Source organism: Pleurodeles waltl, chromosome 11 (genome assembly GCF_031143425.1).
Source record: "Pleurodeles waltl isolate 20211129_DDA chromosome 11, aPleWal1.hap1.20221129, whole genome shotgun sequence".
Lineage (NCBI taxonomy): Eukaryota > Metazoa > Chordata > Amphibia > Caudata > Salamandridae > Pleurodeles > Pleurodeles waltl.
Window position 1 is genome coordinate 361,739,872 of NC_090450.1, and position 16,991 is coordinate 361,756,862.

General features: G+C 45.8%; 1 protein-coding gene across 3 annotated transcripts in view; it reads left to right on the forward strand.

Annotated features, from left to right (window-relative positions):
• Nucleotides 1–16,991, forward strand: part of KIF1A (kinesin family member 1A) — a 3,950,406-nt gene that overhangs the window by 886,740 nt on the left and 3,046,675 nt on the right. For all 3 annotated transcript variants that reach the window (XM_069213666.1, XM_069213667.1, XM_069213668.1), the window contains exon 15: nt 9,874–10,007. In XM_069213666.1, coding sequence (XP_069069767.1) covers nt 9,874–10,007 — 134 coding nt within the window. The remainder of the gene's footprint in view (nt 1–9,873; nt 10,008–16,991) is intronic.

The window sequence follows — 16,991 nt, forward strand, 5'->3', positions numbered from 1 at the left end:
ATTCAAATCATTTAATTCATTCAGGCTACCATTAAAAAGAAATAAATTGCAATAAAGTGCTTGGTGCCTAATAGTGCATACTGGCACCTATTTTGCATAAGTCAGTAAATAGGTCAGAGACTCAGTTATAATGACATAAGTGATTTCAGTAGCTTCTCACATTTTATCCACACATTTAACAGAAAGCGACTATTAGAGAATACTACTGGACCTGACATCAGTTCTCATGATACACTGTGCATCAGTGCAACGAGTGACCCCCACAGTTAAACCAATCGGATGGAGCCATTTACGGTGCACTTCACAATACGCAGGACAAACATATATAACATGGTCTATTGTTTCAGGGCTGTACCACACGCTGGGCAAGCTGTAGAGACTTGATCTCCTTGCCAACATGCTGAAAAAAATTGTGTGTGTAAATAACCCAATCTAAACCTCACATACAGACTCATAGCCAGAGGCGGAGAAATGTTACCAGGTAAGATAAGGTAAGGCTGAGACTGGTTTAAATGCCAAAAACTGTTTGGTCAGGTGCCCAAGATTCCCCCTTAAGTTTAATTTCTCAAGGGCATAAAACTAATACCATGTATGTAAGATCCTTACATTCTCTTTGCAAACAAACTTTGGTGCTTTCCATAATCTAAGTAATCCCTGGTTTGCACCACTCTTGTATAAAACTTAACCACAAGACATTTGTGGCATCCTTAGAAGATAATACATCTCTTAAAGAGTCCCTGTAGTCCACTAATTCAGGGGTCGACCAAATGCGAATCCAAAATAACAAGGGTTTCACTTGGGCCAAACCAGATACTCGTCTCATGCCCAGGTCAAAACAGAGTGGAATAAGGGGAGTACTTACTGTCACAGAAATCAGCTCTCTAATAAAGTTATTCTAAACCACCTGCAACTTAAGTGAGTCAACATAACCCCAAATTTCTGCTCCATATAGACAAGCACTCTGGGCTCTGTCCCTGTACGCCTCTAGAACTGGGGAGACGGAAAAGTGTAAGTATTCTTTTGGAAACGAAGTATGGCTTTGGATCTAGGAGAGATTACCAAGGAACCTTTATTAATTTGCGACCCCTACTTGTATTTATTGGTCAAGGCCACCCCCAAATAATCACTGCCATAACCCCTCTCCAATAGTTAATTCCAGCCTTAACAGTATGATTTTTGGTTAAGTTCTTACCGAAAACCATAAACTTAGTTTTGGTCGTATTAAGTTCTAGTCCCCTATCCACACAAAACTCCATAAATTTGTCCAACAAATTTTGCAGACCCAACAAGGTTTTAGATATTAATAAGGAGTCAGTTGCAAACATCAGAATGGGTATTACTTTCCCATTCAAAATAGGGGAATCATTGACAAATTTCAATACCACCTTAAACATGTCATTGATGTATAGGGTCAACAAGGTAGGTGCCAATGCACAATCTTGGTGGACTTCTGACAAATAGAGATATGCTTCTTCAATTTCCCCTTGTTTCCTGCCTTATCTGGGTGTAATTCTTCTTGTGCAATCTAGTTATTAGATCTGTTAAACACCATGGAGCCCCCATACTCACTAGAACACTCCAAAGCTTTACTTGTGGGACCAAACGCTGCATGCAGGTCAACAAATCCCACATATAATTTTTGACTACTGAGCAGGGTATATTTCTAGTATAAGAGGGAAAATTTGAATACTTTATCTAATGTACTTGTTTTAGCACAAAATCCTGCCTGAAGTGTGGACAATATCTGTTCACTTTCCATCCAATGTTGTAATTTATTTAATACCTGCCTGGCAAAGATCTTCTGAAGATTATGTATTAAGTTTATTGGGATGTAATTACTAGGGCAGCCTGGATTACCTTTTTTAAAAATAGGTATTCTCTCTGTCCCTTTCCATGTTTCAGGAACCACTCTTCCTTTTGCAATGGTGTTTGATAAAATATTCAGGCAAGAAGCCCATAAGCAAGGTTCTGATTTTTATAGGTCATCCGGAACACTATCGGGACCAGGTACCTTTGATGCCTTCAAGCTATCAATAGCAGAGATGGTCTCCACTAGAATGAAAAATATTTTAGTGTTCTTAATGGGGATACCTCAATATTTATCTTCCATCTCAGTTATTAAATGAATGGTTTACGAGGGTTCAAATGAGGTATTGAAATCAACTGCTGCCAATATTTTGGCTTTCTGCTCAAACTGAGCAATCAGATCATCCAATAAGGCAACAGTTGGTGAATCATTGCAAGTTGGTATGGTCCTGGCATAGATGTTCAATACCACCAGATTCAGACCAGTTGGAAAGCTAAGCATTATACCAATCAAGTCAGGGGAGTCAATCTTCAATAAATGGTGAGTGCAAGCCATGTCTGTTTTGACCAAAATCATCATGCCTCCCACCGCCCGACTGGAATTTCTAGGTGGGAGATCTTATATGTTACAAAGCTGTTAATGAAAATCTCCTGTGTTGCCCATGTATCTTGCAACAAACAAACATCAAAGCCCCCAAGGAAAGACAGCCATTCGTTCTCAATAAACTTTGACTTGATGACAGCCACATTCCAGGGAATCAATGAAATAACCTCCCTGACAACAGAATTCAGTGCAGACAGAGTACATACATCTGGGACGCACAACGCTGAGAATGTATGCAGAGCTGACCAGCGCAACATGACGGCACCAGGGGTACTGCTAGTGAAAAATCTCCAGATCCAGACTGACGTCTGGTAAAATTCTAAGGTAGGGAATCTGCAACTAGAACATGTCTGTATCAGGTAAGGCATTATGGAAGGTAAGTAACTTGTTCTTATGCTGTCTTCTTTTCACACAATACGACAACTTGCTTGCTGCCTTGTGTTGCTTGAAATGTAAGCAAATCTGTCCCATAATGTAAAGTAAAACTCTGTTGCATGCTTCAATGTTTCTAACATTTCTTTGATGTTCAGTAAGGCCTGAACTCCACTCGAGATGAAAAGTGTCACAGAGTGAGTACCGCCTTGGAAACTCCTGTGTGCAAAACTGCTGACATTGTGCATTCTTTGCGGAGGCGAACATATCTAACCAAGGCTCTCTCTACTGGTAAAAGAGACTTGGCGCTACCTCTGGATGGAGATGCTATTCGTGACTGACCAGGCATTGTTGGCTGAGTTCTTCCGCTCTGGTGTTCAGAGATGCTGCCAGGTGTTGAACCACCAGAGGAATCCCCTGATGTTCCAGCCACGTCCAGAGGTGCAGAGCCTCCTGAAAAAGAGTCCGTAACCCCACTCTGCCCTTCTTGTTGAAGTACCACATGGCGGTGGTATTGTCTGTTAACACCTGCACTACTTTCCATTTGAGAGAGGTAAGGAATACTTCCAATGACAGTCTGATCACACTGTGCTCCAAAAGATTGATGTGGAGCCCGGACTCTGCCGGTGACCAGATGCCTCTGATCTTTGCCTCTCCTATGTGGCCACTCCATCCCAGGAGTGACATATATGTCACTACTGTTAGATCTGGTTGGGGAAGGAAGAGCAATCTGCCTGTGACCCAGTCACAGTTCGAGAGCCACCACTGCAGATCTTGCGCAGTTTCAGCCGAGATCTGGACCATGTCGGAGAGATTCCTCTGATGCTGTGCCCACTGGAGCTTCAGGTCCCACTACAGAGCCTGCATATGCCATCTGGCATGTGTTACCAGCAGGATGCAGGAGGCCATGAGGCCCAGCAGCTTCAGAGTCGTTCTCACCGAAATCAAGGATAGAGGCTGAAACATCAGTATCATAGCCTGAATATCTGGGACTCGCTGCTCGAAAGGTAAGCCTGAAACTGCATTGTGTCCAGAACAGCTTTGTTGAAAGGGAACATCTGAGAGGGAGTCAGGTGTGACTTTGGCATGTTTATAGTGAACCCAGTGAATTCAGTAGGTGGGAGACGACAGCCTGGGGTGAGCTGAACTTTAACAGCCAGTCATTCAGATAGGGGAAGACTAAAATCTTGACCTGCGCAGATGACCTGTGATCACACAAGGGGTGCTGGTAAGGTGAAATAGGACCATGAAGAACTGAAAACGCTTGTGACCTACCATGGATTGCAAGTAACGTCTGTGGGCCGTCAGGATGGGAATATGGAAATAGGCGTCTTGCAAATCCAACAGTACAATCCAGTCTCCTGGTTCCAGGGCAGATATAATCTGAGCCAAAGTGATCATTTTGAATAACTCCTTCTTGAGGAAGAGATTGAGTAACCAAAGTCTAGAGTAGGGGGGAGGTCCTTGTCCTTTTTGGGAACCAGAAAGTAGCTGGAATAGCAACCACAACCTACTTTTGGCGCAGGGACCCTCTCCATGGCTTCCTTGGCCAAGAGAGACGTAATCTCCTCAAGGAGAAGTGCCAGGTGATCCTCTGCCATCTGATTGTAGGATAGTGGCACAAAAGAAGCAGTAGTCACAAAGGGAAGGGAGTAGCCCCTTCAGACTATTTGCAAACAAACACCTGTCCAATGTTGGACAGGTGATGGCGAATCCTTTCTCAGACTGGTCCCTGATGGAGAAGCGTCAGACTAGGAAGGTTTGGAGGCCACCGCAGCAGGAGGGCAGTAAACTGGCTAGACCACTGGCTCCCTGATTCATATGGATGTTGGATCCCACGTCCCTAGCCATGCAGAAACTGGGCAGCATGTGCAGCATAGTGGCTGGAGGGGCACAGGTATGGCTGGGCGCTGCTTCCGTAGCCATGAAAAGCAGACTGAGGGCGAGGGGCAGCTGTGAGGCCCAAGGACTTGACTCATTAAAGCATTCATGCACTGAGTCTGCTTTGTCTCCAAAGAGGTGGGTACCATCAAAGGGCATGTCCACAGGGTGGATTGGACATCCCCTGAAAAGCCAGACGTTCTCAACCAAGCATGGCACCTCAAGGCCACAGTCAATGCAACTGATCTGTATAGTGGTTCGGTCGTATCCAGCCCACATCGTATTGTTGAAGTTTGCTGCATCTATCCCATCAGCAATAGCTTGGGGGGACGAATGGCCTGGGCCTCCTCTGGGACGTGTGGCAGCTCCTGCGTGACCAAGTCCCCTAAAGTACGAGTGTAACAGCCCAAAAGGCATGTGGTCTTCACAGACTGCAGTGCCAAGCTGGGGGAAGAAACATCTTCTCAAGCTAATCCAGCCTCCTGGATTCCCTACCTGGGAATGCAGAAGGGAAAGCACCTGGGGACGTGAAGGCTTGGATAACCAAGCTCTCAGGGGTTTGTTCTAGAGTCAGGAACACTGGGTCATTTGGAGTGAGTCTATGGTGGCAAGTGATAGTCCTGTTCACAGGAGCCCCTGTGTTGGGTTTTGACTAGGTCACCAGCAGGACATCTGTGAGGACTTCATTAAAGGGCAAAAGGGCACCTCTGTCAGGAGGTTAGTCCTGACTGCCCCTGAAGGCAGCTCGAGGCCCATGACCTTGGCCACTCTTTTCACCACCATTCAGAAGGACGCTTTCTCCTCTGTAGCCACAGAAAGTGGAAAAAGCATTCCAGTGTCAGGGGAAGTGTCCAGACCACTAGCCTCACCTAGGTGTATCTGCCAGTCCATGGGATCTTCCAGCTGGTATTCCAAAGGGTCCAGCGACCCCTTCCAATCCTCAACTTACCCCAACCCAAGAGAATAAGGGTCAGGAACTGACCTAGGAAGCAAGGTCCCTGATGAAGTCAGAACTAGCATTGCATGATGCCGGCCCAGCTCCCTGTTAGAGTCAGCAATGAGGATGGGGTCAATGCCAACCAGGAGCACAGGCGTCAAGAGTGTCAACATCAGAACTGTCATCGGAGAAGATCAAGGTGATACGACCAATGCCGGTTCTGATCAAGGAACAGATCCATGGGTGTTCCTCAGCCGAGGCTGAAGCCACCGGCATGGAACTGAAGAGTTCCCCTGCTGATCCCACAGAGCCTGAAGGCCATCTGGCGGAATTGAACTGCTCATATATGAGGCGCATGTCCTCCTAAAACTCATGGAGTTGGGCAGGGGTCGCTTTGGCTTCTGGAAACTCGGGGAGGTGCGAAGCCGACACACAGGCTCTGAGGATGGAGCCCTGGAACAACACCACTCCTTTTCCTTTGTCTTAATGACTGACTGGCAGGGTGAAGTCAAAGAACGATTATTCTTCTTTGAGTTCTTTTTGTGCCTCAACTTACCTGACCATCCCGAGGACTTGGAGTGGGATGATGAAGAATGGGGACTCTGCAACCGTTCTCGGGACCTTAATCTCAACCGAGATCTGGAGCAAAGCGGAGCTGAGCGCTGGGTCGCAATGAGCTTTATGGACCGCTCCCTCAAAGTTTTCAGATTCGTGGTCTGGCACTCGGAGCATGACTTAGGGTCGTAGTCACACTGCAAACCCCACGATCACATGAGGTGCAGATCTGTCACGGACAATGCCCAATGACAGGATCCGCAGAACTTGAACCCAGTCTTACGTGAAAATATCTTGATGCACTAGAAGTGTCAACACTCAAAAAGCCTCAACAAAAAGTAAAAAAATGCCGATCTGGTTGAAAAATAATGAAATATCCGGATTCAGTGTAGCTTATTTATACCGTGACTGACTCTTCATTTCACAAGCTATTATCTGAAAGATGTGCCAGCCTTCCCTGTGGAGGTTTTCAGAAATATTCGTCTAAAATGTAACACCAAGACGGCTGTACCCAACTTTCCAACTGAACACCCCCATATCCAATACCCTTCATAAATTGCTCCAAGCAACTAGTACATGGCACCTGTGGGCATATTTACAAGCCCTTAGCACCACCTTAGCGCTGCCATAGCGTCATTGTTTTTACGCTAAGGTGGCTTTTCTACCTCCCATATTTACAAAGTGATACAATGCTTGCATTGCGCCACTTGCAACCCTTGCGCCACATTCTGCCTGTGTCAGGTATAATGTATGCAAGGGGGGGGACATTCTGACACTGGGAGGCTTGAAAAAATGGCATAGTGAAATTTGCAACATTTCACTGCACCATTTTTTCCATCATTTTTAATGCTTACTCCGACGTTAAAATGATGCACCCATTGTAGTCAATGGGCCTCCCTGCACTTTGCTGCACTAGCATCAACATTTTTGACACTAGTGCAGCAAAGCACCACAATAGCATCAAAAATGGTGACGCTATTGTTCTAACGACTGTCATGGTGTGCTGTATTGTAAATAAGGCATAACCATGGTGTCATTAGATGTGCAAGGGCGACGCAAGAAAAGCAGTGCATCATAGCAAATTCACCACTTTCTTGTAAAGATGCCCCTGGTCGCCTAATTGTATAGTTCTGTACAGGTGAAATCTCTTGGAAATCAGGGGCAGGCACGTTCCCAGTAGGAAATAAAACTTGGGGGGGTCACTCATGAATGACCAGTGGAGATTTTGCTGTGCTCAGACAGGGCAAATAGCGTCCAGTGGTAGTCTCTGGATTATCCTTTACAAATTCCTTCACAGGGCATATTGCATTACGGCTAGAATGTGCAGGTTCATACTTCAGCCAGATAATACTTCCCCCCCAAAATCATATGGCCAGTGCTTACTTTATTCATTGACATGGTCCTGTGGGTTGGTACAATCATTTTGGGAGGAGGTGCGTGCCCCTCTCTGCATCATAATAGAGGAAACTTTCTCGCTGAGTACCCTCATGGCAGTTCTTGGGCATGTCAAAGACTTAGATATTGCGTTTAGGAGGCATGTGGCAATAGCCTTAATGCTTGCATGGAGGTGGGCCTAAATTTAAGAATTGGATAGATCTAATATACTGTAGTGAACAATTAACATTGTATGCTGAACTCTTGCGTCCCACTTCACGACCTCAAGATATCTGATTCCCTCTACGCACTTACCTATTGGTGCAGGATATTCCTCTGTTCTCCATGTAGACTCCCCTGAAGCTCCCCATACAGGCACTATTTAGATCTGAGTGAATAACATTGTGCCCTTTCCTATTTCATTTGTTGGCAATATGGTGCCTGTGACCCCGGATTTCCCCCTACCCTTTCTAATGGTGCTCAGCAATTGTATCCATTGCTGCTTTTTGTATGTGGGTAGGGTTTTATGTCTACCAAGGTGTATGGGCATGAATTCATGTCACAACTATTGTTGCTCTTGATTTATAGTCAATGAAAGTCAATAAACAAATTAAAACAAATGATTCAGTGTAGGTTGTCTTGTCGTCTTGGTTATACTTCTCATGCTATTGCAGTGGTGCTTAACTGATCATCTTAAATACATGTTACTATGCTATTACCCAGACTAATTGTAAGCTATGTGTTTTTACACAATTATAACCAAAGGAGATAGGTAGCATCATGTACCATTAGGAACATATAATTAGCAGCCTAGTACTGACACTGTGGAGTTCTGTCAGAGGTTCTAAGTTGGAAGTTCCAGTGTTGACAGTTCCAAGGCTGGTCCTTCTGAGAAAGTATGTATATCTTTATGGAAATTAATTATCAATTTCTTCTTTACAATTGAGTCAGATGCTTTTTACACTAAATCCCAAGAAGCTTGTCACATATTATTTGAAGGAAAGCAGTGTAAAATATTACCTGTTAGGTAAGACATACCCATAAAATTCAATCTGTCAACGTCATAGGAATTATAATGAAACAAAAAATATTTACTCTGCACTGTCTTCTCTTTGGATAAGGGTTTCATTTAGTATGAGAACACATTTCTATGCCTTTCACATGCTGAAAAACTTCACTGGAGGTTAAATGCAGAGAGTTGATTCCTAACTGAATACCTTTACTTGATGGAAAGGGTTCTGGACCCCCTCCCCCAACCTCAACCTCCCATAGAAGATTTTAGAGTGGGCTGGAAGTCAGTTTATCTTCAACTGCATGGTTGGTGCAGCTCCTGGAAAGGGAGAACATGAGCTAGATGTTGTGTCTAAAGTTAATATCTAGTGGATGGTTCTTCTTAAAGGAGGACGAGAAAGAAGAAACAAATATTGATGTGAGTTGTGCGCTTGGAATGAGTTGTAGAATGGATTGTAGATATGGACTCTTTTGCACTGTACTATTACATTTTATTTATAAGATAAGGAAGACAACAGAGCGCAAAATCATGAATATACCCACAGAAGTACTACATGGGAAATAATAGAATAGATGATAGGGGGGAATAAAACCTAAGCTATTACCACAAATCGACATTCAGAATCGGGTAATTAGTTTGTTCCTGAAGTTCTAAACAATTAATTGATGCGCATTACAATGAGAAATTTCATAATGTGTGCCAAGCTCAACTTTGACGAAGAAAACCAAGAATTAAAGGACACATTTAAGGATGGATGCCACAGCTGCCCAGTGGCACTTATTCAAATGTAGTGTGAGAGTGATAGACCTGGCCGCAATTTGGGGGTTGTTAATCCTTGAAAGCAGCTGGTGACAAGTTTCCCTAAAATGTTCTTTTCATGTGTATCTAATCAGACTAGTAATAGTCCATGGGGCTGTAAGCATGGTGGAAGGGGTTATGGACCGCCCCACCACCACAAAGCTCCACAGACTGGAAGCAGTGGAACTGTGACAGGTCATTGGTGCTGATAAGAGGTACACGTGAATGAGAATAATGGGGTTTGGCGATGATGATGAAAAGTGACAGGGCGTTTATCAAAAAGGACAAAGAGATATCAGTGCTTTCATAAGAGATACTGGTATGTCCCCCATGAATGTTTAGGCATTCATTATATCCAGCGCAACCTACGAAAATGTGTAATCCTATCTTCCTTTTTGCTACATTCTGTCTCTCCTCCCTGTATTTTCTTTTCTTGCTCTTTCCGTCTCCTTTTCGTGTTCTTCTCTGTAGACCTCCCCAACTGTAACAAGACAATATGGCACCTGTTAGTCACCCCTGACACTCTTTTCACAGTGACAAATGCAATGACTGGTATCAGCCCATCGTCCTCTTTCTCGGCGCTCTCAAGTCGGGCTGCATCCATCTCCAGTCTCCACGAACGCATCCTGTTTGCCCCAGGCAGTGAAGAGGCCATTGAACGGTTAAAGGTAAGGTTCATCAACTTTGTCATCACCTTCAGAAAACACAGCCAGGGTGAGGCTCTTCCAGATGGAATGTTTTATATGATTTACGTTCTTCCTATAGACCTCCATGATATCGCTGCATGTTTACTTTTTGAATTTTTAAATTTATTTTCTCTGTGTTGCATTGCAATATTGATATAATGTTTACTACCCCTATGTGGAGCGCTGACGTGCTTGCCTACATGTGTAGTACCGTACACCGTGTAGAATGTGTGATTGGAAGGATGTTGTCTATGTTTTGATCCTATGTGGGAAATGTTTCCATGTCATGTATGATGATCACCGAGATGTGGTTATCGTGTTATGACACACAGCGCTCCGCAGTGTAATGGATTAAGAACTGTGTGAGAGAGGCGCACACTGTATCGTTTTCAGCAAGCTGGCAGCTTTCAGCAACTCTGCAGGCCCCTTTATGGTATTTCTTATTCTCATAGTCCACCTAGCTGGTTACTGCACTGAGTTGTCAATTCTGAGATATCTTGTGTCAAGTTTGCAGTCCTGAGCAGGCATAGGTTAGAGAAAGACATAGATCAGCGATCTGCTGGGATGGACTTCTGTGATGTGACCATCATCCCATATGTAATTGCCATTTTGAAATGTCAAAAGTGGTCCTAGCATGTAGCTTGTTGGGACCCACAGTGTTGAACTAAAAGTTCTCTATTAACCATTGGCAGGTGGCAGATCTCTTCAGTTTATACATTCATGTTCAGTTGGTGATGGGTTGTTCATTGTTGTGGACTGGTACAGTATTGGTTGATGGACATGATCCATAGTAGTTTTGTCCGAAGTGAGTGTGACACTGTCAAGGAGTGTCAAGGAATATAAGGACATTATTCTTATAAGTCTGTGTTATCAACAATCAACTGCTGAGTGGTATGGAATTAGTATTAGTATGAAGCAGGAGGTTTATATATTTTATTGTACTGTAATTGCATTTATTTAGCACCTACTATTGCTGAAGAGGTAGTGTAGTACTTTATGCCTGGCAGCACGCTGCTCCAGAACCTAGGGCTTTAGTTAGGTCTGTTTTTCCATAGAAAGAGTGCATTTTGGTTTGCTAATAACTTTAGACATGTTTGACGAATCTTCACAAAACTTTCCAAAAAAAAGTTAATCCATCTCAGCTCCTTCCTTGAAAGTTTCAAGGCAGTCCGACAAGCAAGGGCCAAGAAAAAGCGCGAGGTACCAAAATGTAAAATCCCCATAAATTTTCCATAGACTTCTTTAGGCAGGACTATAGCAAAAACTGCAGACACTGCTTACAACTTATTTGGCAGGAAGTTAGATATTGGTCTGCAGCTTGTGTTTTTTTGTGATTTTGAGTACATTTGTTAATTAGTTTTTGTGAAATGAAGGGTAAAAAATAATTGTATCTTTTGGCATTTGGGGTTGCAAGAATCTCCAGGACTCTTGTGGGAGTGCCAATTTAAAAATAGAGCATTCTGATTGGCCCTGGAAGCTTTATTTCCCTTGGGCCATCATGCTCCTGTGGGGAGTCAGGCTCCAGCAAGTGTGATTGCTCTGACTGGCTGCCAGCAATATGAGAAAAATGTTGTTGGCAGACATTACAGCACTCTGGGACTTAGTCCAGTGTCCTAAAGTTGTGTTAAAAAAAATATATTCAGGGGCAGGGTAGAAATACCATGACCCTCTAGGCCCCAGGGACACACCCTGGGGCGGCGAAAGAGAAAAAAAAAATGCCAGAAATTGCCACAATCCACAAGACTCTCACAGGATTGGGGAAACAAAATGTCTGCAGTGCCGCCAAAGTGTCTTGGACAGCCTACCCCCTGGGCCAAAAAGTATTTTTATGGGGAGGAGGGACTTGCGGCCTCCCAAGAGTTATTAGAGGTGCCCACCCCAGTGGCTGATCCTATTATTTATTGGCAGGAGGGCCATGTGGCCCGCTCCCTATGCCTCAAGAGGCCCCTGGGAGCCCAACTTTTTAGGGGGAGGGGGTCCATCTGGCCCCCTCCCCAAGCCTCTAAAGGCCCAGGGGAGCCCACTCCAGGGACCAAAAATGTAGAAAAAAGCTTCATGGCCCCCCTCTCTGAGCCAATAATGGCCTTGGAAACCCCACCCCTGAGGCTGGCTCAGTGGCCACCCCAGGACATAGCAGTTTCCCAGCCCCCAGCAGCGTGGGCAGGAAAACCTGTGTTTACTCTCCTGCCAAGTGGGACTAAACACCATGTTTGCTCCCAGCTGGTGGGAGTGTAAAAAATGCTGTAATGTGGGCAAGGAAATTAATCTATATATTGCCCCTTTCACAGGGAGCAGCATTATTACATGCTCCCTGCGGTGAGAGCAGTGCTGGCTCCTGTTGGGTGCAGGTAGCCTGCTGGGGCAGGGGGGTCCTTGGGGATCTCCCCACGGCCCCCAGCGAAGATATGGTGGGTGCTCTGGGTGGGCACCAAAGCACCCACCTTGTGTTGAACCACGCCCTGGGGGATGGGATGGGGTCTCTGGGGCAAACTCAGCCTGGGTCAAGGAATTTGTAGAGCGCATTACTCACCCGAGAGCATGGGTGAGGAGTTTGAAGGGGAGTCTCTTGTTCATGGGGAGCCAGTGCAGGTCTCTCAGGTGGTCTCTGATGTGGCAGTGGCGGGGGATGTCCAGGATGAGGCGTGCAGAGGCGTTCTGGATGCATTGCAGCCTTTTCAAAAGTTTGGCTGTGGTTCCTGCATAGAGGGCATTGCCGTAGTCCAGTTTGCTGCTTCACAGGGCTTGGGTGACTGTTCTTCTGGTTTCCGTGGAGATCCATTTGTAGATCTTTTGGAGCATGCAGAGGGTGTCGAAGCAGGAGGAGGAGATGGCGTACACTTGCTGGGTCATGGAGAGTGAGGAGTCCAAGATGAATCCTAGGTTGCGTGCTTGGTCGAATCAGAGTGTGGCAGGCCACCAGGAGTCATCTCATGTGGAGCTGAAGATGAGGACCTCATTCTTGTCAGGATTCAGTTTGAGACAGCTGTCCTTCATCCATTCGGTGATGGACTTCATTCCTTCGTGGAGGCTAGTCTTGGCGTTGCCCTTGGTGAGGGAGAGAATCAGCTGGGTGTCGTTTCTGTATGAGATGATGTTGAGGATGTGAGGTCCGGCTATGTTAGCAAGCGGAGCCATGTAGATGTTGAAGAGGGTTGGGCTGAGGGACGAACCCTGGGGTACGCCACAGATGATTTTGGTGGCTTCAGAGCAGAATGGACAGAGGCAGACTCTGAGTTCTGCCTGTGATCAGAGGTGATCCAATCCAGGACTCTGTTGCGGATTCCTGCATTGCTGAAGCGTGTGCGTAGGGTGTGGTGGCAGATGCTGTTGAACGCGGCTGAGAGGTCCAGGAGGATGAGGGCTGCGGTTTCGCTGTTGTCCAGTATGGTTCTGATGTCATCAGTGGTGGCGATGAGGGCAGTTTCGGTGTTGTGGTTGCTCCGGAATCCAGATTGGGAAGGGTCAAGAGTGTGTTCTCCTCTAGGAAGAGGGTCAGTTGTCTGTTGACAGCCTTCTCGATTACTTTTGCTAGGAGGGGAGCAGAGAGATGGGACGGACGTTCTTGAGGTCCTTTGGGTCAGCCTTGGGTTTCTTGAGGAGGGCGTTGATCTTGCCGTGTTTCCAGCTCTCTGGGAAGGTGGTGGACTTGAAGAAGCTGTTGATGATCTTCCGGGATTGGAGTGCGATGACGGAACTTGCTTTGTTGAGGATGTGGTAAGGGCAGGGGTCGGATGGTGAGCTAGAGTGGATGGTGTTCATGATTTCGATGGTGGTGTTGTCTTTGACGGGGGTCGAGGAGAGCAGGAGGCTGGTGGGTGGTGAGTCTTTGGTGTCGGTGGTTGCCGCGGGGGTCTGAGTGCTGAAGCTGTTGTGGATGTCTGCGATCTTGCAGTGGAAGTAGGTGGCTAGGGAGTTGCAGAGGTCGTGTGGTGGCGGGATGTCGTTGGCGTTGGAGCTGGGGTTGGAAAGTTCCTTCATGATGTTGAAGAGCTCTTTGTGGCTGTGTGTGTTATTATTGATGCCTTCTTTGAAGATGGGTCTCTTGGCAGTTCGGATGAGTTGGTGGTGTCTGCAGATGGTGTTTTTGAAGGCTGTATGGTTGGCCAGTGTCTGACAATGGTGCCACTTTTTTTTAGTCTTAGGCAAGTCTGCTTCGATTCTTGGAGGTCAGTGGTGAACCAGAAGGCCTTTCTGTTGGTGCGTCTGTTGGAGGGATTTTTAATTGGGACGAGAGTGTTGGCACAGGTGTCGATCCATTGCCTGAAGTTGTGGGCAGCTGTGGTGTCGATGGGTGGGTTCTGGGAGAGGGTGGTGATGCTGAGAGGCTTTGGAGGTCTTATTGTGCTTTATTGTAAACAACACAGTACAGGGAGTGTTTATAGGTAGCTTGCTTGGTTCAAAAACAAAACAAAATAAAACAAAAGGGGGCTTAGTCGCTCCATCTCTCCAAATCTCTTCTCTCGCACCGGCCTCCTTTCATGCTATGCTCCTCGTCAGCAACCCTAAAAGAGAACAATAAAGGCATCTGAGAGGTCTGTTCACCTGGTTATGCTGTGTATCATCACCAACACCTAAGTGCGTCACACAGTCAATGGTTTTTGAGGGACTGTGCTTATGACGTACTGCCTACCCAGGCTACCCACTGTTAGTCCGGTGAGCTGACATACATCTTTAAAAAAAAACAGCACTCCCTACCACCCCCGCAAGCATGCAAATATCGGGTAGTCCCAGACATGCCCTAGACAGCAACTTGAGGGACAAGCTGTGGCTGTCAGGTCCTCCCAGCTTTTCTCCTAGTCTCATCCCCAGGCCTCCGAATGTCTTTCCACCTCCTCAGGTTGCTGGGTTCCAGGCACCTCAGGTGTTAGCTTGTCCACAATAGTCTCTCGCTGTTCCTCATTTCCGGCCAGGGTACTCAAGCTCTCCTTCCCTCACTCTGTCTGCATTGTTGCCATCCTCCTCCAACCGCCTCCTCACACCACCAGCTCCTGATTTGCCATCCATATTTTTACTCCTCTGGCCGGATTCTAATTTGTTCTCTGTCGGCCCCAGGCATACCGTCTAGTGAGATGTCTGTATGTTTCATCAGTCCTCCCAGGGTGGCCATTTTGGATTCCTTGCTACAGATCCTCCCCCCTCAGAATTGACTGATTGGGCCAATCAGCAAACGCATCACTGGAAAAAAAAATGAACATGGGACAATGACAGCCCTGCCTGATGGTGTACCTGGAAGAAGGGTTGGAAAGCTAACAACCATTTCAGGATATGATGCTTAGTGTCCTTGGGTTTGTCCAACCATACTAAAGAGGTGTGATCAGCGTACAGCAGACACTGAGGACCCAACAGATAGTACTGCAGGGCATCAACAGCGCTTTTTATAGCTAAACACTCCTTTTCAATACTCACATAGTGGAGTTCTCTAGAATGTAGTTTTCTGCTGATATAGACAGCGGGATGGAGTTGGTTCTGATTATCAGCAGGGGACAATACTGCTCACAAACCCTTACCAGAGGCATTTGTTTACAAAATAAAAGGTTTCAAAAACTCTGAACATGTCAAGACAAGAGCATCACATAGCAGTCTTTTGGTGTTTGAAGCTTGTCTGGTGTACTGTGTTCCAACTCCAAATGGCAGTGGGCTGTCTCTTTGTTAATAAATCTGTCAGAGGGGCTGCCAACTGTGAAAAAGAGGGTATGAAGCATCTATCGTAACCCACGAGCACCAGGAAGGAACGTTTCACTTTTTTTGTTTGGGGCAGTGGAATTTCATTAATGGTTTGTACCTTATCAAGTTGGCACTTACTTTGCCCCCTTGAATGGTATACCCCAAATATTGATTGGAATCAGTGGCAAGCTTGCATTTCTTTAGATTTACTGTGACACTGCCCTCTTTCAGGGCGGACAGAACAGCTGACAGGTGCTGTGTGTGCAGGGACCAGGAAGGGCTAAAGAGGACTGTCATCCATGTATGCCACAGCATATTTACTTTGAGGATGTAAGATCATGTTCATGGGCCACTGGAAGGTGGGAGCGGAGAAGGCTGTCTTTTGCTTGGCACTGTTGATTATGGGAATCTGCCAGTAACATTTCTTGAGATCTAGAGTGGTCACAAAGACCGCCTTTCCCAGTTTCTTCATCAGTCATCAGTCATCCACTGTGGGCATAGGATAGGTGTCAAATTTTGATATAGCCTTGAGTTGGTGGAAGTCTATGCAAAACCTAAGGCTCCCAACAGGTTACAGAACTAGCACCATAGGGGAACATCATTCACTATGGTAAGGTTCTATTATGCTGTCCTTTGGCATTTTCTATACTTCTTCTCTACTGCTTTACGTCTAGCCTCTGGTATTCTGTATGCGCTTAGGCATACCATTCGGCCACCTTCAGTGATGATGTGTTCCATCAAGGGGGTTGGCCCTGGTGTCCATGAGAAGACCGAGGCAAACTCCTATAGCAGGGTTTGTAATCATTCTTTTTGGGTACTGGTAAGGTGCGAGCCTATGGGTACCTAGTTTAGGGGTTCTGTCTCTCCTGTAGCAAGCAACATAATTGGAAGGGGCTATATAGTTGTGACCAACATGGCTGGTTGACAAAGGTTTGTTTGTCTCCACTCATTGTTGAAGGAGGTTTATATGGTATACTTTCCCCCTTAGGTCCCTTAAGTGGTACAGAGATCTAGGTGACAGGGCTTACTAGTTGGAGAACATCATAGGGTCCCTTCCAACAGGCCAGCAACTTACTTTTGGAAGAGGGCAGTAAGATCAGTACCTTGAGATGCTGTACTCTGCTGCTTTTGTTATACTCCACCTGTTGCTTCTATTGTGCTTTTTCTAGGTTCATCCATACCTCTTCCCAAAGTTTTTGTACATTCTCTTTTATGGATGAAGCATATTGTAGGAACTTGTGGCCCTCATCTTTCTCTTTTTCCCATGGTTCAGCTGCCATATCTCGTATGTCTTCCAAAGGG